The 20,457-nt window shown below is 44.1% G+C and overlaps 1 protein-coding gene across 1 annotated transcript in view; it reads right to left on the bottom strand.

Moving 5' to 3' along the window:
* Positions 1 to 4,129: 4,129 nt before the first annotated feature.
* Positions 4,130 to 20,457, bottom strand: part of aacs (acetoacetyl-CoA synthetase) — a 33,693-nt gene continuing 17,365 nt past the window's right edge. The window contains exons 11-18 of the mRNA XM_062381523.1: positions 14,054 to 14,118; positions 12,006 to 12,128; positions 8,431 to 8,544; positions 6,645 to 6,770; positions 6,248 to 6,317; positions 5,870 to 5,928; positions 5,511 to 5,713; positions 4,130 to 5,408 (exon numbers count right to left, since the gene is read on the bottom strand). Of these exons, the coding sequence (XP_062237507.1) occupies positions 5,271 to 5,408; positions 5,511 to 5,713; positions 5,870 to 5,928; positions 6,248 to 6,317; positions 6,645 to 6,770; positions 8,431 to 8,544; positions 12,006 to 12,128; positions 14,054 to 14,118 (898 nt within the window). The 3' untranslated portion in view covers positions 4,130 to 5,270. The remainder of the gene's footprint in view (positions 5,409 to 5,510; positions 5,714 to 5,869; positions 5,929 to 6,247; positions 6,318 to 6,644; positions 6,771 to 8,430; positions 8,545 to 12,005; positions 12,129 to 14,053; positions 14,119 to 20,457) is intronic.

Here is a 20,457-nt window from a genome sequence, read left to right as displayed (position 1 = left end):
AGTGCACACAAATCAATGTCGGAAGGAATTGAAACAATCAACTATACTCCTATTTTCCTTTTTTTTCTTTCAAAAATAGAATACGATTCCACAACCAGTATGACCACAGGCGGGTTTGGAACTGGCATCGCACTACTAGAATGAATAGGATGAAAGGTGACGGTGAAAAGCCTGAGAGAACACGTGGGTCTTCAGTTTAACCTTAACTACATCGACAGATTGTAAAAGGTTAACTCCTCCACGTCTCTGGAGCAGAAACGTCACAAACCACATGTGTGTGTCTGTGGCAGCTTGGCTGTGAGCCTGCCCTCATCGTGGGTAGAAGGAAACCCCGTCCATCAGGTGCTGGGAGTTACCTCATATCCAACATACCAGCACATCCAGAGGTTCCTTCTCCTCCCTGTCTGCGTGGACCCTCAGTTACTCAATCCCCTCCCTCACTACCTAAAACCATGTAGACTAAACATCTGTCTCCCTCTCTCCTGAACTCCTCGTGGTGTTTCCTTTAATCGGACTAAAATAGAGGCTTCTCCCCATCCCTTAGATTTACACACGACAGCGAGCAGGTGACGTGCTTCGTTTTCACTTCAGGAATAAACATGTCTTCAGCAAATCCTGCCGCCGATGAGAAGTCTGCACAGAAGAGAAGCCAGTGGAGGCTCTTCATTGATGTTGTGATCACCCTTTCAGGAGGAAGTCTCTTTGGGAGCCACTTTCGGTTTAACAAGTCTCCTATGGGGCTGTGACGGAGGGAGCGGGCCCCGGTGAACACACCGTCACCTCAGGATAATTGGGGACGTGGAAGAGAGGGTACAAAAGAAAAGAGCAATAAAACATCTGGGGGAGGAGGAAGATTTCCAACTTCCGAGTTGAAGGATAAATGTGGAGTGGGTGGAGAACTCATCCAGACTTCTCAAAGTTCATCCCTGTCCCCATCCACTAACATGGAGGAGGCAGGGTTTATGAGCTATACTGCAGCCAGCCATCAGGAAGCTGTCACTGTACTATTACTGCTATAACTATCATATTATGCCATTATAATATTATTATCCTTGCAATGCTTTCACTGTACATTATTATAAGTATGCAGCATGTACACTATTTTTATTATTTTTATTTCGGAAGTATGTAATCACTATTCTTTTCAAACCAGTGTCAAGACTTTATTTATTTCATCCCTCATTCTGTCGTATCTTAAGTGTCTACATTGCACCCCACTACCTTTGTGTATTTTATTTTCTCTTTTTGTGTAGTTTAACCTTGTATTATATTATATTTTGATACACCTGGCCATCATGATAACTTAATTCGTCTCTGGGGATAAATAAAGTAAGTTTCTATCTATTTAGAAGTTTGCTGGAAGCAGGAGTATCTAAGACCCACGCAAACACCAACAAGAACGAACAAACCCAACACAGAAAGTCCAACCAAACTGGGATTTGAACCAGGAACTCTACGGCTGCGAGGCGTCAGCTATGAACAAATTATCAGCCTTGAAATTCATTTCTCTTTGCCATGTTTGATAAGATAACAGACCCTGGTTTGAAACTTTCATTTTTCTGGCTCCATCCTGAAGAAAACAAAAGTTCAGGAACATGTGGACACTGAGTTCGGGATCCATCCAAACCACCATGTTTTAAATCTGGCCCTTTCGAGGGGAATCCCTCCCAGTCCAATCTGGTCACTTTCAATGTTTCATTTCCCTCAGTGTGGCAGGCAAACTTTTATGAGAGCACCACAGGTCAGTTTATAACTTAATAACAGAAAAAATAAGCAGTATGTTATTAGTCTACAATCAAGCTGTTAACAAAGTCATTTTGTGATGTGTGATGTGTTCTATTAGGAGACAACTGGGATGAATCATACGAAAGCAGACAGCCCCTCAGGAGGGACTGTGGAGCTCACATCATTCATGTTCATCAGATGATTATTGTTTGTGAATCTGGTGAATCTTTCAAGACTTTCTCTCCGACTGTCTGACAGGAGGCGATCAAAACATCTCGTGTTCCTCGTGTCTGAACGAGCGAAGATGCAGGAATAAATAAAAGTACAGGATCTCCAGATAAGTGAGACTCTTCAGGAACTGGACTCTCACCAAGTCTCACTTTTCTCTGTTTTTGTGTGCGTTTCCTCGGCGTTGTGTTTTGAGGCCTGGCTGACTGGCAGGTCTGAGCTCTCACACTTGTAAAGGTTACCGAGAGTTTTAAAAACTGCCAGGTCTATTTCGAAAAGTAGACGTCTGTCAAAATGACTGGCTTCTATATACTCGTCAAAAACACAGAGAAACACACAGAGAGACACACAGTGAGACATTTACTCAAACACACACACACACACTGAGACATTTACTCAAACACACACACGTCTGTTATTTCCTGTGTGTCAGCTCTGTATTTTAAAGCAGGATGCTGACGTTCAGGACATCACAAGCTGCGAGCTGTAGCATCAATGCAGATTTAATAATAGTTAGTTATAAGGTGCAGATGGTGAAGGAGCAGGGAACGAATAAATGTCTGTAAAAAAACTGTTGAAATCCCCATGTGCACAGGCCCCTTTGCGTGCTGGTTCCATTCCAGGGTTAAAGGGTCTCTCGGTTTATCTTGGAGGAAACAGTGTTGATGCCGATGCTGTAAATCTGCCCTCGGTGTTAAAGGCTGGAGTTTTGGAACTCACCCTGTTTGTTTAGGCTTTTCCTCTCAGACTGGTTTGATTTTTTTTTTGTGGACGACAGCTGTCATCCAGGAAAAGCAACAAAATCTCCTCCTCCAGGAAAAAACAACTTAAACCAGCCAAGATGTGCGAGTATAGAAGGGGTTCACTTCCATTTATGACTCGTGTCAACTTCGAACTAGACCCGAATATATACAGTGGAAAGTTTTGTTTAAACTAGGGATGGTGATCGTGGAAAATGAAGCTAGAGCCGGCTTCACTACAAAAATTTGCCATATACATGACCACTGCTAGAAGCCGACTTTTAGTTCATCTTCTTTGAACGGTACTGATTTGTGGAAACCTGCAAACAATCAAACACGATCTTTGATAGAGGTTATCTATATTCGCAGATTTACTAAAGCTGAACAGAATCTGTCACATATGAATTACTTCTTATTCATGTAAAACACCCAGAAGTAGGTTTGCAAACTCCGTTTTATTCATGAGAATTAAAACATTTTCTACATAAAAAAAAATCCTGCATGCAAACTACAGAACGGAAACGTAGATCTGCCAGGTCTCACCAGATTTCACCATGAACGATGTCACATATACTGCAGTAAAGTGCAAAGTGTACAGTTTACGAGCTATGATCCCTGTCGACGTCTGACCTACTAACATTTAAGTTCTGTTTGTTTCTCACAAGTGTGTTTCCTTGACACCTAAAAACATCAGTAACTTGAAACCTACGGCAGGAATATGTACCACATCCCTTTGTGAGGGATTCAGACTGCTCCATAGCACCCCTAGTGGTCAGAAACTTGACAGGGTCACTTTAAAAGATGACATTCTTTAAATCTCAGCAGTGAGAATGACATGAAAGATGAACTGCAGAGTTTTCCAGTTGATTTGTTTACATTCATTTCTTTTTAAATATCTCTGACCGAGCTACAAAGACTGAATCCTAAACCAAACGAGAAAACTCCTTTAAAAAAAACCACACACGCACACAAGGAAATCCTACAACTGTGTTAGAACAAACACTTCTCTGACATGTGAACCTGGGATTTCTCCACATGCTGGTCACGTTATTTCTTTCTCTCCCAACAGGAAATGAAAACATTATCTAAAGCCCACGTTGCTCTGTCTTAAAAACAAAACCACTCCAGTTCATATTTAAGAGCATCAACCTGCCTTTAGCTTTTGTATCATTCTACAAAGCAAAAACCAGGCTGAACTGCTGCAGTCTGAAGGGAGGAATGACCACATTGATATGGAACCAACAAATACAGGCTTTTGTGGTGATGTGAACATTTGCTGAACTTCAGGTCACACAAAAAAATTTAAAACCTTCACGTCTTGGGCGGATTGAAATGGAATCAAGAGGACAGTCAGATGACGGCTATGTTTGATTTTGTCATTCACAACAGGTCAATACATGTTTTCAGTTTGGGTTAAATTATCTGTAAGTCGTTGGTTATATAGAATCTCTGGTTGTTTGAATCCGATTCCGATTGTGTCCCAATTCAGGGGCCGATTGCGTCGAGGCCATCGAATGCAACCCCCCCCCCCCCCCCCCCCCAGCACAGGAGGTTGTAATTGGTGGATGACACCAACCTAACCCTTGATTCGTTGCACTTTTGTGATGAACTATTTTTCAAAAAGATAATGGCGTCGCCTACTATTCAAAAGGGTAATTACCAGGCTCCAACACAGTGAAGCAGTTAACGGTGCACATGCTAAAAAAACAAAAAAGGGGGCGTTGAAATTGTCTCGTCGGGCGGGACAAGGTGATGACAATTACGGAAATCATCCGTAGACCAGATCATTTTCTTATGGTTCGACCTTCGGGGACTACGCATCATAGGTGACATCATAGGCGACAGCGATAAAGGCGGGACCAGGAGGTATCGCAAATTACGGAAACCCTCCGTAGGCGACACCGCTTCCTTTCAGTCGGACCTTCGCCGTCTGCACAGCCCAGGGGCCCCTGAATTGGGACACTCTGCATCTGGTGGCATGTTGGGACTCGAACCTGTGATTAACTAACCATCTTTAAATGCATTCTTATCATGCTTCACAGTCCAAAAAATACATAACGATGAGATGGGGATCCCAGTAGTTGTCTGCAGAGCGGAGATGACTGGGACCAACTCAGTAACCATCACCGGGGTCAGAGCAGACGACACAGAGACATTCTGAGGTTCATCACTGGCTGACAACAATCAGAGAGCGGAGCCGAAGCAAAGAGCTTAAAGTTGAATTTCAAGATTCAGTTATGTTATATTAAACTAAAAGCTGAATCCAGGACAACATTTACCTGCACAGCGGACAAGGAGAGTGTTTGATCCTGTGATTGCAGCAGTGCACCTCATGGTTTTAGTCTCTTGTCGGACTGACACTACAAACGTATTATTATATATACAAATAATTTGTACCAAATCCCTTTGACATACATTATTTTTTGTTTTGGATCCCTGTACAAATGCTCAGGGCTCCTTTGTAAACGACCCTTTCACTTTGCACCTCTCCCTGTTCCTGCAGATTCGAATAGATAATTTAAAAACTAAGCTGAAGTCTCGTCAGGTGGTTTCTCTCCGTTGTTCTTTCTCTCGGCTCTAGAAGTTTTGCAGCTCAGGAATGTTCTTGAAAAGGTCCAGTGAATCCGGGTTGGAGAAAGCCCCTCTCTGCGCCACCTCCCGGCCGGCGATCACCTGCTTCACAGCCACCTCCACCTTCTTACCGCTGATGGTGTACTGCAGGGGGGGGGGGAGAAGAAAAAGAGCTGCCAGTCAAACCTTTTGCAGCGGTGATCATCTGACAGGTTTGCTTCTATCTGATTCGCAGTGTGTTCTTACAGGAATGTCTCGGGTCTCCAGCAGCAGCGCGGGGACGTGTCGGGCGGACAAAGCTTTTCTGATGGCTCCTCTAATCCTCGCCGCCAGCTCCGGACAGAAGGGCTTTCCAGGAGCCATCTTCAAGAACAGAATAACCCGCTCCTCTCCATCTGCGCTGTACTGAGGAACGCACAGGCTGTCTGACACGTCCTCAAACGCTTCCACTACAAAAAGGAGAATAAAACAAAAAAGATGAGAAGAGCAGATGAGAGGCAAAGAGAGAAGAGGAGGTGCTCAACAAACTTTATAAATAGGTAATGGGACATCAACATAAAGAGCATCATGAGTCACCCTCCTCCGCTGCCACGTTGGAGACTCACCGATGTTGTAGAGCTCCGAGCTGCCGAACCGGACTCCGTTGGGGTTCAGCGTTCCGTCGCTGCAGAAAAACACGAGTTGGACATTTAAAACTCTTGTGTCTGTCATTGCAATGCAGCAGCACACAGGAAGTCATTCAGTTTCTGTGAGCTGGTTTTTCATTCTCTCTTTATTCAGTTCTAAAACATTGTGGATTTTCTCTCTGTACGTTTCTATTTCTCTACGTTATTTATCTTCCTTTACCAAGATATTGAATATTTTTGTGAGTTATACAGCAAAACTGTGCAATAAAATAACAATCTAAATTAATGAATCACTTTAAACTAAAGTTATAAAACAAATACTACTCCACCCTGAGTAGAAGAATAAATATATCTGACCTTCTGCCCAGCATGACGACACCTCCTGTCTCTGGGTTGATTTTACAGTAATCTCCATGAGCCCATACACCTGAAGAGGAAGATCATTACTGAGATTAATGCAACATTTTTTAATTTTCATGGAAATTGGTCATGGAAAAAATGAAAGAAAAACGTAAATTGTTGTATGCAGTAGAATATAAGTAGAAAATAGTGTAGTTTGAGTAATATTCATTACAGGGCAATTGCACGGTGCTACATTATATTATTGTAGATTCACACTCTTGTACATGTGTACTAGAGTGTGGGTAAATTATAGTGTTTGTCAGGTTCAGATTGGGCTCGGTTCATTTTCGGGCTGCACTCTGATGTATACTGCATTTACGGGTGTAATTACCTATGATGTTTGTGTACTTACCAGGGAACGATGAAAAGTATGCTTTGTGGTATTTGCTCCCATTCTCATCATTCCAGAAGTGGGTTGGCTGACACGGGATCGGCTTCAGGCAGACAAGCTCCCCGCTTTCTCCCCATACAGGCTTACCTGCACATACACACACACACACACAGAGGAGTGAAACAAAGTTAGAGGTTTGACACACACAACACATACACCTGAACACAAATCCAACACAAAACACACACACCTACACCGACAGTATAAATGACTCTGAGATCAAATCTGCAGGTAATGTGTCCCACACTCAGAGAACCTGACACTCTTCAATGTGAGGTTTCACGAAGCCCTCGCCTCCTCCCTCAGGACGGTGTTACAGGCTTAGAGACCAACCAAAATAATCCTGGCTCTTCCTACAAAACTGCCTTTAAATGATCCCTCAATCCACTCTCCTTTGAGGTGGTGGAGTCGTGCCAGTGCAGCCAGCAGCAGGGATTGGGAGCTGGGGAACAAGGGACTCAAATCAATGAGAAAACATAGAGGTGCTTTGAAGACTCCCAGCAAGGTGAAAAACCAAATATCACTAAACGGTTTCCATGAAGTGTTCACCTGTATCTATCCAGGAGAAGTTCACTAATTACAATTGTTCAGCTCAGATTCATGCCAACACATACGGGTACATGCCCATATGGGAGCAACCAAGTAGAACCCCAGTCCTGTACTGGTGGCCACCGAGCAGCTCCTGAAGCAGATGGAAAGTTTGCTCAATGGCACATTAGCGGGTTCTTTAATGTGTTTGTGATTAATTTTCCTCATTAATATTTTCTGGATCCCTCGTCAACTGGCAAATTTGTAAAAACCGCAATGCGGTTTCTGGACTATGTTGTTGATGACAGCTAGAGCGCTCTGGTTTAAATAGAAAGCAACTACAGTTACCACGCTGCAACCAGAGCAGCTTCAGTTTTCATACATTATTTATCAAGATTTATGTCACAGTTCATCTTAAACATTTGAAGAAATGCCCTAAAGCAGACTTGAGATATCATGTTCAAGAGCCCATACACAAACATTGAGAGTTCACTGTGACCTTGACCTTTGAGAACCTGAAGTCAATCAGTTTATCTGAGGCCCAAGCGAATATAAGAGCAAATTTTGAAAGGGGAAAAAGGGTTTGTGAGGTCACAATGACCTTTGAGCTCCAACCGCCCCCGAAATTCAAGATGTTCCTGAGATGCTTTGTGTTCACAATACCAAAAACATATTCAGTTCCTCCTTTACTCCAACTGAACATTTGCAACAAATTTGAAGGAATTCCCTAAAAGCAGACTTGAGACATCATGTTCAAGAGCCCATACACATGAATGGAGAGTTCACTGTGACCTTGACCTTTGAGAACCTGAATTCAATCAGTTTATCTGAAGGTCAAAGCGAATACTTGAGCCAATTTTGAAAGAATTATCTCGAGCTGTTTAGAAGATTACGCATTCACAAGGGAAAAAAGGGTTTTGTGAGGTCACAGTGACCTTTGAGCTCCAACCACCAAGAAATTCATGGTGTTCCTGATATGGTTTGTGGTAACAAAACCAAAAACGTGTTCAGTTCCTCCTTTAGTTCAACTGAACATTTGTACCAAATTTTAAAGGAGTTCCCTCAAGGTGCTCTTGAGATATCATGTTCACAAGATCTGGACAAACAACCTGAGAACATTCTGCCTCCGGCCGCTGGCTGTCACTGGCACAGAGGTATAAGAGTGTCATATTTATAAGATATATAAGGAATTCACACACTCTCTCTCTCTCTCTCTCACCATCAAGGCTCCAGGCTTCCACAGGCATGCCGAGGTTCCGTGCTTGGATCTCGCCTCGATACACTGGAACTGTTGGGTTCTGACCCATGAAACATGACACTATGTCAGTGCCGCCTGAAAAGAAAAGAGAGAGAAAAACAGTCACACACCGAGGGACAGATTTAGATTCACAGATGGAAATAAAAAAACCTGCCTTCAAGTTATTGTGTGCAGTTTTCATCTTAAAAGAGAGAAAAAAAAACACAAATGTTGAGTAAGATACATTTTATGCTGACCGTGAATCACATAAAGATGTAAAGTGAAATATGTTCCTCGCATTGACAAACCCTCAGAGAGTTACCCCCCGACTCTGCTGCTCTACAGACTTTTTAGCTTCCATTAGTTCCTGGCTGTTTCTTGTTACCAGGCACTCTCATGCTTTTCTGAGCAGAGGACTAAAGAAGGGCTCAAAGAAAACCCCTTTGCTAATAACGTGACAACCAAATAATCAAACGACAAAAATTTAACACGCTCACAGATATCAGTCACTTAAATACACCTGATTCTTCAACGACATCAATAAATTATTATCTGGGAAAATGTTGAAAAATATGTTTTGTGTAATCTTGCCTGACAGGCGTGAAAACATAACCTCCTTGGTGGTGGTAAGTGTTTCAGTGCTGATATGAATCATGTGTATAGATGACATCATGCTAGAGATTTATATCTGTCGGGGGGGGGTTCATGTGGTCAAAACAACAGTTTGTCTAGCTTTATATCATCAGAGGCAACGAGTGAGAACGATCCTTCAATCCCGGGCGACTCTGTTTCTGGAGGCACCAGTAGGACTTCCATTTTTTTTTCTTCTTCTGTTTAATGCTGACTTGAATATGATGGGTCTGAAGGCCCAAACTATCCAAAAATAGAGTTTTCACACGGCAAACCAGCTGAACCAGGAATATGTTTGATCTCGACCGAGACGTCTCTTTCGGTCGGACTACATCTTGCTACGTTGGTCCAGAGGCAACCTGAGTTTGGTTTCCAGGCATCATATCAGTGACACCTACCTAGAACCATTACTAGACTTAGTGTCGGTATCAATCTTGTATTCAGGCGACACAAAGTGGCAGGTTTAGCGCCCTGCTCCACCTCCATTGACCCATATAGGAGTTCTACTCTGCTGTAGCTCATACACACACACACACACACACACACACACACACACACACACACACACACACACACACACACACACACACACACACACACACACACACACACACACACACACACACACACACACACACACACACACACACACACACACACACACACACACACACACACACTTCCTCTGCTGCAATATCCATTCGTCTCTTTCCACCTTCCAATCATTTACTATTTCTGACGCATTCGATTCATCTCGCCTCCCATTGTTCCTTCTCCATCTCCCCGTTTCGCTCCCTCCCTGTATCACAGACTCCATCCATCCATCTTGTTCGCTTCCTTTCAGCTGCTTTCTCCCCCTCCGCTGCTCCCTCCTTCCCTCTCGCTTTTCTTTCTGTTCTTTACACTCGTTGTCTCTCTTGTTTCTCTCTCTGCCAGGTTCTTTATTGAGCTTTAATTGGCTCCCAGGAGGAAGTGGAAACGTTGTCTCCTGATTAAACACACATACACACACCCACACACCCACACCCACACACACACACACACACACACACACACACCTTTAGCAGGAAGAGGAGGCATTATTTTATCATCACGCCGACTTTAATGGGTGGATACACACACATCCACGGGCACATGCACGCACACACTCAAGCAAATTTGAAGCAAAAAGCCACTGTTGCCTTGTTGAGATGCCTTCCATCAGCAGCCATTAAGTGTGCATGTGTGTGTGCATGCACAACAAGGTAACTTAATAAACGTTATTAAATTAAAGTCTAGGGTCAGACTAAATCTCCAAGTGAGACAAAAAGGAAAGCATCTCAACACAGGCAGGCACAGAGGCATGGAAAACAGAATGACACACAAAAAAGAAGAGAAGAGAAGAGAAGAGGAGAGGAGAGGAGAGGGAAGGAGAAGGAGAGGAGAGGAGAGGAGAGAAGAGAGGAGGAAGAGGAGGAGAGGAGAGGAAAGGAGGAGGAGAGGGCTGACATATGGGCAGTCAGATGGAGGTATATTTCAATGGGGGGATCCAGCAGTGAAAGTGTTAAAATCCCCCAATGGGACACAACGGGGGTCAAAAATCCCTGCTAACACACACACACACACACACACACACACACACACACACACACACACACACACACACACACACACACACACACACACACACACACACACACACACACACACACACACACACACACACACACACACACACACACACACACACACAATTTGTAATAAACTGAATTAAAAACACAAAAACAGACATATTCCCACTCGAGCACACGTCTGCAGACATGTTTACACAGAGACACAATCACACAGGGTGCAATCGGCAAATGGGCCTATCACATATGTCACTGTGGCCTCCAGTCACACACATATGCTGGTAATCCAATGAACAGACACACACACACACACAAGCAGCGTGTTAACCTCGGGGGTCAAGGTTTGGGCGGTTGGCAGCCAACAGGGCAGCAACCTGCTGGTGCCCTTGGTGAGAGGGAGGAAACTGACGGGGGCAGGACATGCTGTTCGGTAACACACACACACACAAACGCACAACGCACACACGCACAGATTCAAATAATGTGTCTCGAAACAATAAAACCCTGTTAAGCACAATTTGAGTTAAACAATGTTTTGGCCGCTCTTCCTTTCACTTATGATAAAAATGTCCTCACCAGAGTATTTCAGTAATAACTGGACAGTTTGTGTAGTTGTCACCTATTTTCTCCTCCAACTAGATTTTGTTTTGTGTTCAGGCTTCACATTAGTGGTTTGAAGATGCTCAGCATTAAACCCTTGACTGAAGCTACAAAATGATGATTCACGAGTGCTTTAAAACTCAGCTTGCTGTGAACTATTGAGTGTTTCACTGTGTAGAGTGAAAAGTGGATGGAGAGTGAGTGCAGGAGAGGTCAGACACAGGGATGGTCATTACCATAACAAACTTTCCTTGTTGTGTCCAGTCTCTTCTACATGCATGTCACTGTGTGTGTGTGTGTGTGTGTGTGTGTGTGTGTGTGTGTAACAGTGCTTTTGAACCTAATGCTTAGTGCACTACAGCTGTGCTTCATTTGTTTTGGTGCAGCCAATCTGCAAGAGTGATGCTCCAAGCTGCTTCTCAATGTGTGTAAATGTGTGTGTGTGTGTTTGTGTGTGTGTGTGTCTTCAACACGTCACCCAGGCTGTCTAAATATTAAATGTGTCAGGAAGCACAGGGAGGCAGATAGCGTTCGAGGGCCCTGTCAACATTACAATGGACCGAGAGGGCCCCTGCCATTGTGTGCAAGTGTGTGGGTGTGTTGGCATTGTGGGTGGCGAGGAAAATGTGCATTTCTATACAATCTATTTCACTGTGTCAGTCATAAACAGTGTTAACCGCCATTTGTGCCCTTGTGTGGAAGATGTCGCTCGGTCACCTGAGATGGAGCCCAGCAGCACGTTGCTCTTGATGCAGCGGTAGACGTAGTCGTAGCTCTGAGGTTTGAGAGGAGACCCGGTCGACAGGATGGTGTGGAGCGACTGGAGGTTGTGTGTTTCCACTGAGGGACAGAGAGAAAAAAGAAAATAATGATGAACACACAAGAGGAAAGATGATTTTAAAAGGTTTAATAGAGATAAACTGTGTGTAAAGATGAACGACATGTTTCCACTTTCTATCACAATCCAGAAATGAAGCCAAAACCTGTCGGATACGAACCACACACTCTGTGACACACACACACACACACACACACACACACACACACACACACACACACACACACACACACACACACACACACACACACACACACACACACACACACACACACACACACACACACACACACACACACACACACACACACACACACACACACACACACACACACACACACACACACACACACACACGCCCAAATCACCACAAGCCAATTACACCCTGCAAACTAATAAGCTTCCAGCAACCGCCCCTCATCCCATAAAAACACCCGCACGCACATGCACAGTCTAACACACACATGCACAGTCTGACACACACACAGACACACACTCAGTGGGATATTTTGCTACCCCCCCACCATGCCTCCAGGTGTCCTGGTCCAAATGTCAACCCAGGGAAAGGGCCTCTCCGCTGGGGCAGCCCATGAAGAAGCTCCCTCTACCCTTCCCAGTCCACTGGAGGCACACACACACAGACACACCCAGACACACACACACACACACACAGATATACAGCTCCCTCTGCCATGCTTTCTCTAATAAGCATCCCAACACACACATACACCCACACCCACACCCACACACAGTGCCAACTGGATCAAGAAGTTGGCTGACTGATGGGGGAGCAGCAGAGAGACAGAGACACACTGGGAAAGAGCAAAGTTGTCGTTGTTTTTTTTTGCCGGGGGGGGGGGGGGGGGGACGATGACGACTGTGTTTAACTAATTTGCAGACACACACAAACACACACACGCATAGGAGGCACCATGAATAAAGAGTTGTGGTGAATACAACAGCACAGTGGGAAGTGAGACACAACACTGGTTACAATTGCTGATTTAACATTAGGAGAGAAGAGGAGAGGAAGAGGAGAAGTGATGGAGAACGGGAGAAAAGGAAGGACAAGTGGGCCCCGGCTAAGCCCTTTGCATTAGTTAAAACTGCTAATTTACATGATGATGAGCACAATTCCATTTGAGGGTTTAAAGAGGAGAGGATGAAGACCAACAAACGAGAGGACACGAGGAAGAACACAACACAAACTCACATGTGCACACGCCATTTATGGGACTTAAGTGCTACTCCATCGGAATAATTTCGCTTGATGGATCAAATTTACACCCAGTTAAGGATTCGGAGCTTAAGAATTTGATAAAAACCTGCTAAGTGCTTTGTTCGGTGGCAACGAGGAACGCACCTTCACACAAGAGCACAGCAATAATTTGAGCGTGCACGTCTAACGAGGCATTTTCTGTCACACAAACACTGAGGGGAGAGCGGCGTGAATGAAGGTTAGCACGAAGGCTAATAAGCACTGGCACAACGCTGATTATGTGCAGAGACCTGGTCCCCCCCCCCCCCCCCCCGGAGAGCTGTGACAGTAAAAGCAATTAGACGGGCCTATCCATGATTCACATGAATTATCCTAACAGCACTTTTATCCATTCGATTCAGTGTCAACCAGCAGAGCACAGGGCAAACTGTTGATTCACTCGGTAAATGGCATAAAGGACATTTAGAGTCAAACAGCATCACTTTAATAATCATTATCGCGTCCATCTGCTCTTTTGGTTTCAGGTTCCACAGAGGAGATGTGTGAATGTGTGTGTCTGTGTCTGTGTGTGTGTGTGTGTGTGTGAGAGGATGCATTTCTCTCTCTGGCTTTCTGCTTGTTATTTGTGTGCGTCCATGTGCGTCTCTGGTTGTCTGCTTGCACGCTCACGTAGGTGTGTACACGATTGGGTCTGTGACCACGACTCACCGGGTTTCAGGTTCTTCTCCTGCAGCACAGACAGCCACTTGGCCCCGGTGCCAAAGATGGTGATGCTGGAGAAGAGGAAAAGAAAGACTGATGAGACCAAAAAGTATTTTCAATATAAATATGTAGGATTTTTTCCAACAATAAAATGAACCCATGAAATGAGGCCGTTGTCTTTTATCTTTGGAAAAGAGACAGAATTTGTGTCAGCGTTGCCAACAATGACAGCCGATGTAAAAGTCCTCCTACATACATGTACTGTATTCTGCACAGTGACAGCAGAAAGAATAAACGGAACCGAATTAGAAAACTTTATGAATCATCCCCCCGGGTGGTTTTAATGTTGCTGCCAATTTTCACGGCACTCTGTTTATTTTTCGAGGGACGGAGGTAGATGGGTGGAGGGGCGCACCGGCTGACACAAACCTTCCCCATCAGCTGAACCAGAATTTTTTTTTCCAACTGTCTGTACAGTTTTTTGGTCTTTGGGGTCTCAGAGGCTTTTATTCTGAAATTTGCAACTCAGAGTAAAATTGAAAAATTTGGAAAAACAAATGTCAGAATCAGATCTTGGTTCATGCTATGGTAACTGGCCTATACTTACAGATACTGAGATTATGATACAAAGATCTTACACACGTGTATGAATATGATGGGATGTTATTATTCAACTGGCAGCAAAGCAGTTGAGACAACGATGGGGAAGCTTGAATAAACAAGCTTATCCAAGTGAGACTCCAGAAATCACTGGGAACTGATGCAATGCTCCATTTGTTGCCCTGAATCTTTGCATGACAAGGCACAATTTAAATTTGCCTGTGTGCTGAATGCAGACGTATAAAAGGAAAGAAAAAGGACAACAGTTACTGAAGAGCCTTTGCCCTTAATCCCGTCTGCTCCAGTGGAGCTGCTCAGTATCCTGCTTGTACCAGGAAGCTCCCAGGAGACTGTGTCACTGTGTAAATGTAGAGCAACGTGATTCTGAAACTCTGCCTGTGTGCTCAGTCAACCCTCCGTGGATAGATAAGAAAAACGAAGAGAGGGAGAAACTGATTGGAAATTGACTTTCAACCGAACAAACAGAAGAAAAAAAAAAAGAGTCAAACACAATAATGGCCAGTGTAGCATAAGAGGACAAAATGTCTCCTTTGTCAATGTCTCGCCAGGAAATATAATTCAAATGGAGAGTGTCGTGAGGGGATGTGTGCACACAACCAACGCTGGAATGAAATGATTCGGGGAAGGTGCTTTCTTCTGTGAGGGGAAGTCGCCCTGACAGCTGACAACAGACGGACAACATGTGGAGGACGAGAAGTGACAGAACGTCACTTCAGTGTTCCCCTGCACTTTAAATCTTAAAACAAAGGGCCTTTTAAAGTCTGCCTGTGTGAACGGGTGCGTTTGTCTCCATCTGCGTCTTTTCCAGTTATTTCTGTCGACACTCAATCAATACCATCGCCGCCCCATCACTATGGTTACCGTGTCCGTCAGTCAAATATGAAAAAGAATCTGTCTCCAGGACACAAAACAACTGTCCGCCGCTTGATTGGTCAATAACATGGAATTGGTTTGCGGTGAGGGAGATGTGATTTGCTCTCGGTGCCTCGCATCGATTTGTACTGATACAGGCCGCTCCGGGTGAATGAAGGCGTTCCAATGAGGGAAAGGGTCAAAGGTCACAAGAAGTAATATCTCACAAGGAGCAAAGTGAAGGATGCACGCAGCTCTGGGTCTGTTCGGCCTCTGACTCACACTATCTCTCATTCCACCTGTTGAATGATCTCATCTATAAAGTGTTAAGTCATATTCAATCTAATGTGTGTGTAATGTGGATTAACCAGACTTGAACGTTGTTTCATTCATAATCTGCTTTATCACAGTGATGCAACAATCTGCAATAAAAGGTTTTATCTTGATCTTATATCTATGAAACTTCAAACCGTCTGGAGAGAATATTCAAATAAAACAATAACAATGCTGCTTTAACGATCTTTTATTTTGTTGATATAACAAAAATATTAACCAATCAAATAGAAAACTATGAAAACATAGTTAGTAGAAGATAAATGGTAAATGGTTTTGTATTTATAAAGTGCTTTTCTAGTCTTGATGACCACTCAAAGTGCTTTACAGTACAGTTTTAAATCGCAGCACTTTGTTGTTCTATTTGGGGGGGGGGGCATTCAGGTTCAGCATCTTGCCCAAGGACACTTCGGCATGCAGATGGGTCGGACTGGGATCGAACTACCGACCTTCAGGTTGGAGGCAGCCACTATACCCCTCAGCCACAGCCGCCCTGCTCTGTCAATTTGATTTCTAACTTTAAAAAGTCCTTAAATCTCCATATATGTAATAAGCGTGTTATATATAATGTATGTAGATTTATATTTGTATAACATGTGAAGGTAGATAGGATCTATATCTGTTCTGCGTGTTAACAGACAGATCTGACACGGCCGACGAGAAGCATGAATTCATAGAGCTCATTTGTCATCTGCACTCTCACGCTGGCCCTCTTCACTCTTTCCATCATGTCTGACCCCCATCCCCCACCCCCCCCCCACCCCCCCGCTCCGCTCTGATTGGAGGCAGGTGGCCGGGTGTGGCAGCTAATGGGAGGTTTAGGATGGAGGGCGGAGGGGAAGCTGCGAGCGGCCGCCTGCGACTGAGCGTGTGCAGATGTACCTGCGCCTCTGCCTCACTGCAGACATGCCACTGGAAGCTGCTCGGTCAATAAGAGGCACTCGAAGGCCGACCAGTCACTGAAGAGCTCTTCCTGGCAGTTATTACATTAATGTGTGTCTGTGCAGGCCGGGATGCGGCGACCGCGGCTCCCACTTGTCAGCGAGTGCTCTCTGAACGGATCTCACACTCATCCTCCAGGAAGAATTGTGATTGCTTTCGTCTCAAGCAGGCACAGGCCGACACTAGTGTTTGATGGCGTAATTGTTTTGCGGTATGAAGCATAAACCGATGTATTCAATAAGTCATCACACACCTTATTCCTTAGTGTAGCTTGATTTAATTACTTTGCATACACGAGGAAATGTTCAGTATGATAGAGTGTGTTTTTAGGACGAAAATGAAATGAAGTTTCTCTCACCAAGAGGATTCTGCGGCTCTGCCCCCACTGTCCCTGGCAGATATCTGTTCTCTCCCATGTGTTACTCAAACGACAGACATGTTAGGAGGGATTTTATTCTCTTTATCTTTCTTTCGGTTGTGTATTACTGTGAAGCTCTTTCCATTTTTTTTCTCCTCCTCCTCCTCCTGCTACAATCTATTCCATTGGCAGACAATTTAAAAAGACAGAGCAGATGTCAACATGTCTCAAAACGAATCGGGTCATTTTACTTGTTTCAATGTTTATCTAGCACTTCAAACAAGAATGGATGAACTAAGAGTGGTTGTAAAGTTAGTCTGTCAAACATGAGGATTATTTTTAATTTTTTATGCTGATGTTTCTAAAAGTGTAACTGAGCTGGCAACACGCAATCTGCTTAAACTGTTTCTGTACATATCGCTCCAAGGAGAACAACTTGAGAAAATTCCTGGTCATTAGCCAAAGTTTCCATTCATGAGATGGTATGAGAGTAGAGGAGGACTAAAAGGTGCCATGGTGTAATGGTTAGCACTCTGGACTCTGAATCCAGCGATCCGAGTTCAAATCTCGGTGGGACCTGACTGGCGGTGGACTAAGGGCAGAATGCTACAGACATCGGACTGGAAGGTCTCTGGTTCAACTCCTCACAGTGACAATAAAAACCATACCTGGATGGACAACACCTGGATCTGTTCTAAAGTCCAAAAAGGACTCTCCCTACCCCAACTGTCTAAGTGCCCCTGAGCAAGGCACCTTACTCCCCAAACATCTGCTGTCCACTGCTCTGTTTGTCCTGTGATGTTCACCAGATGGGTCAAAAGTAGAGGACACATTTTTTCATCTGCATGTAGAGTGACTGTGCATGTGTTTTGGATCAATCTCTTGTATCTTGAATGTTTCCGATCATATCGGCCTGAAACATAATTGACAATGGATAGAAAAGACGACAGGAAGTTCCTCAGAGAACACAGAGCAGCCCCTGAAGTGGCACACATCCATGGAACCTGTCAGGATTGTTAAATGCTGTAACCTTTAGCTCGTTTCACTGAGGAATACTGCAGAGCTGGTCACCATTGTGGCCTTGTCTCAATATATCTGCCTTTTCCTGCATGACACAGTTTGGAATACTTGTCAGAGCATTGAGAGGTTAGTGAATTCGTCAGTTTTATTGATATTGACATGGATTACGTTGTTGTTGAACATAATGTGATTCTATATTTTTCTAAGAGAAGTTTAAGCTTGTCCAGATTTATTGGAAATAAAACAGTGGACTTATTAACTGTGGTGATCCAGCATTCTGCACCAGATACTAACTGCTATACTTTAGGTTTAGATGAAGAAGGTCTATTGTGCCTCACTTTACTTATAGACAGGAATCCACCGAATAACTAAACCTAAACACACATCTCCTGAGACGGTCACGGTGCAAATCTGCAATCATCCATTACAACAAACACAAAGTTCTTCGTGTAAAATTGTCCGTCCTTCTCCATTATTGAAAATGTCATCTTTCAAAAACTTCTATTAAAAGGGCATTTAAAACTGTAAATGTCACTTAATGAGGGAGATGTGGAAATAAAGCGGTTATTTACAACCGCACAACTAACACACTTCGAGGCAACAGGGGAAGCATCAGTTTAGGTTTAAAGGCTTTCTGCACGGCAATCTCAATACATTGTCTGAATCTAAGTGGCACAAGTGCATCTAGGGTGTGTACAAATACACTGCTGGTATTTTAATGGTGCAAAAAAGGTTGTAATGTCAGTAGCATGGTCTAAAAAGATTGTACTACAGTGGGTGGAACATGCAATAAACCAATCAAAGTGCAAATGGATCACCACAAAACAATCACACACACTACGGACAACCTTTAGGGATTCAGTAACTTGCCCAAGGACAATTAGATACAGAATAAGGGAGACTGGGATCGAACCGCCAACCTTCTGCTTAGTGGACGTTGACGACCCACTTAACCTGCTCAGCAGTACTACTATTTACAAAATGCTCCTCACTTGCAAAATACTGAACCATCAACATCAAACCATGTCTCTGATGGTTAATCGCTCTCTGTGCCAACAATGCACCCGACCACACCTCACACGTCCGGAGATGCTCATGGGCACGAGGGCAGTTGCGAGTTTTAACTATGAATCAGTAGAGTGCATCACCTGCACTAAGGCCCGACAGTCTTCTGAAATACAAGCAGCACTGAATTTCACACACTCGTGGATATGAGTTCTCTTCATTAATCGTACACCCTTCGGAAAACAGTGAAAATGTTGAAACACTCATTTCTCAAATGTTCCAGATGAAGAAAGGTCCTGGATCCGAGGAGTTCTTCCCTGACCCAAACTTCCACCAAGTTTCATGGTAATCGGTTTAGTTGTTTTTCTGTAATCTTGTATACATATCTAAACAAACAGCGGTTACCTCAATGGAGGAGGTAACAATTAATATGAAACCAGGTTTTTATCTTCCAATCACTTTCTGTGCCTACAACTCCACTTGACCAAATGTCGTTATAAGAGCTACACAGCCAAGGGTGCTCAGAACACCAGAGGAGTATTTGCCATTCAAACAAAACGAGCATCGGATGGGGAAACAACTGCATCGGTCAGAAACTAGCAGAGACACTTAGCGTTTTGCTCGGCGCCACTTTGTGCCCGGTGCCAACACTGACAGATTTACCCGATTTAAAACGTCCATGCTTAGATGAGGGTGCAAAAAAACCCCTCATGTCAGCCTCTCCCACGAAGCGGGCGGGGGGGGGGGGGGGGGGTTCACACTCTGGGATATGTCTGAGGTGGCAACATCAGCTCCTAATTGGTTCAAAACTCTTGCCACAGTTTAAAAGGTTCCATCTGTCTTTCTGTCACGCTGGCAGCTCCCCACTCAACTCCTCCATGTGGGTAATTATGCTAACAGTATTCTAACCTTGTTCACTCCATTTCAGGGTTGGGTTTTTTTTTTTAAGGGGGCAAACGAGCAGCGAGGCTGAAAGACGAGGACGTTTATCTCATCTCGGCTGCCACACGCCAAACACCGCTGTTGATATTAACCAACCATAAAGCTTCAGGGAGTCGTTTAATACCTTCTCTATTGGTGACAAAGAACCAATCATAGTTTAAAGACCTGAGTATATTTGGGATTAATAATGTCTGCTACAATAGTGAAAGGAGCTCATTAGGTTTTTGGATCCACACATCCTGCTTCTGGTTTCTGCAGTATAAGTACTTTTTCTTGGCACTTTCAGTCCAGAGCTTCCACTCCTCCCCATCTGTGTCAACTTTTTCTCCCCATTACT

This window comes from Platichthys flesus, chromosome 3 (assembly GCF_949316205.1).
Source record: "Platichthys flesus chromosome 3, fPlaFle2.1, whole genome shotgun sequence".
Lineage (NCBI taxonomy): Eukaryota > Metazoa > Chordata > Actinopteri > Pleuronectiformes > Pleuronectidae > Platichthys > Platichthys flesus.
The sequence above is the reverse complement of the archived record's forward strand: the minus strand, read 5'-3'. Positions and strand labels throughout refer to the sequence as shown.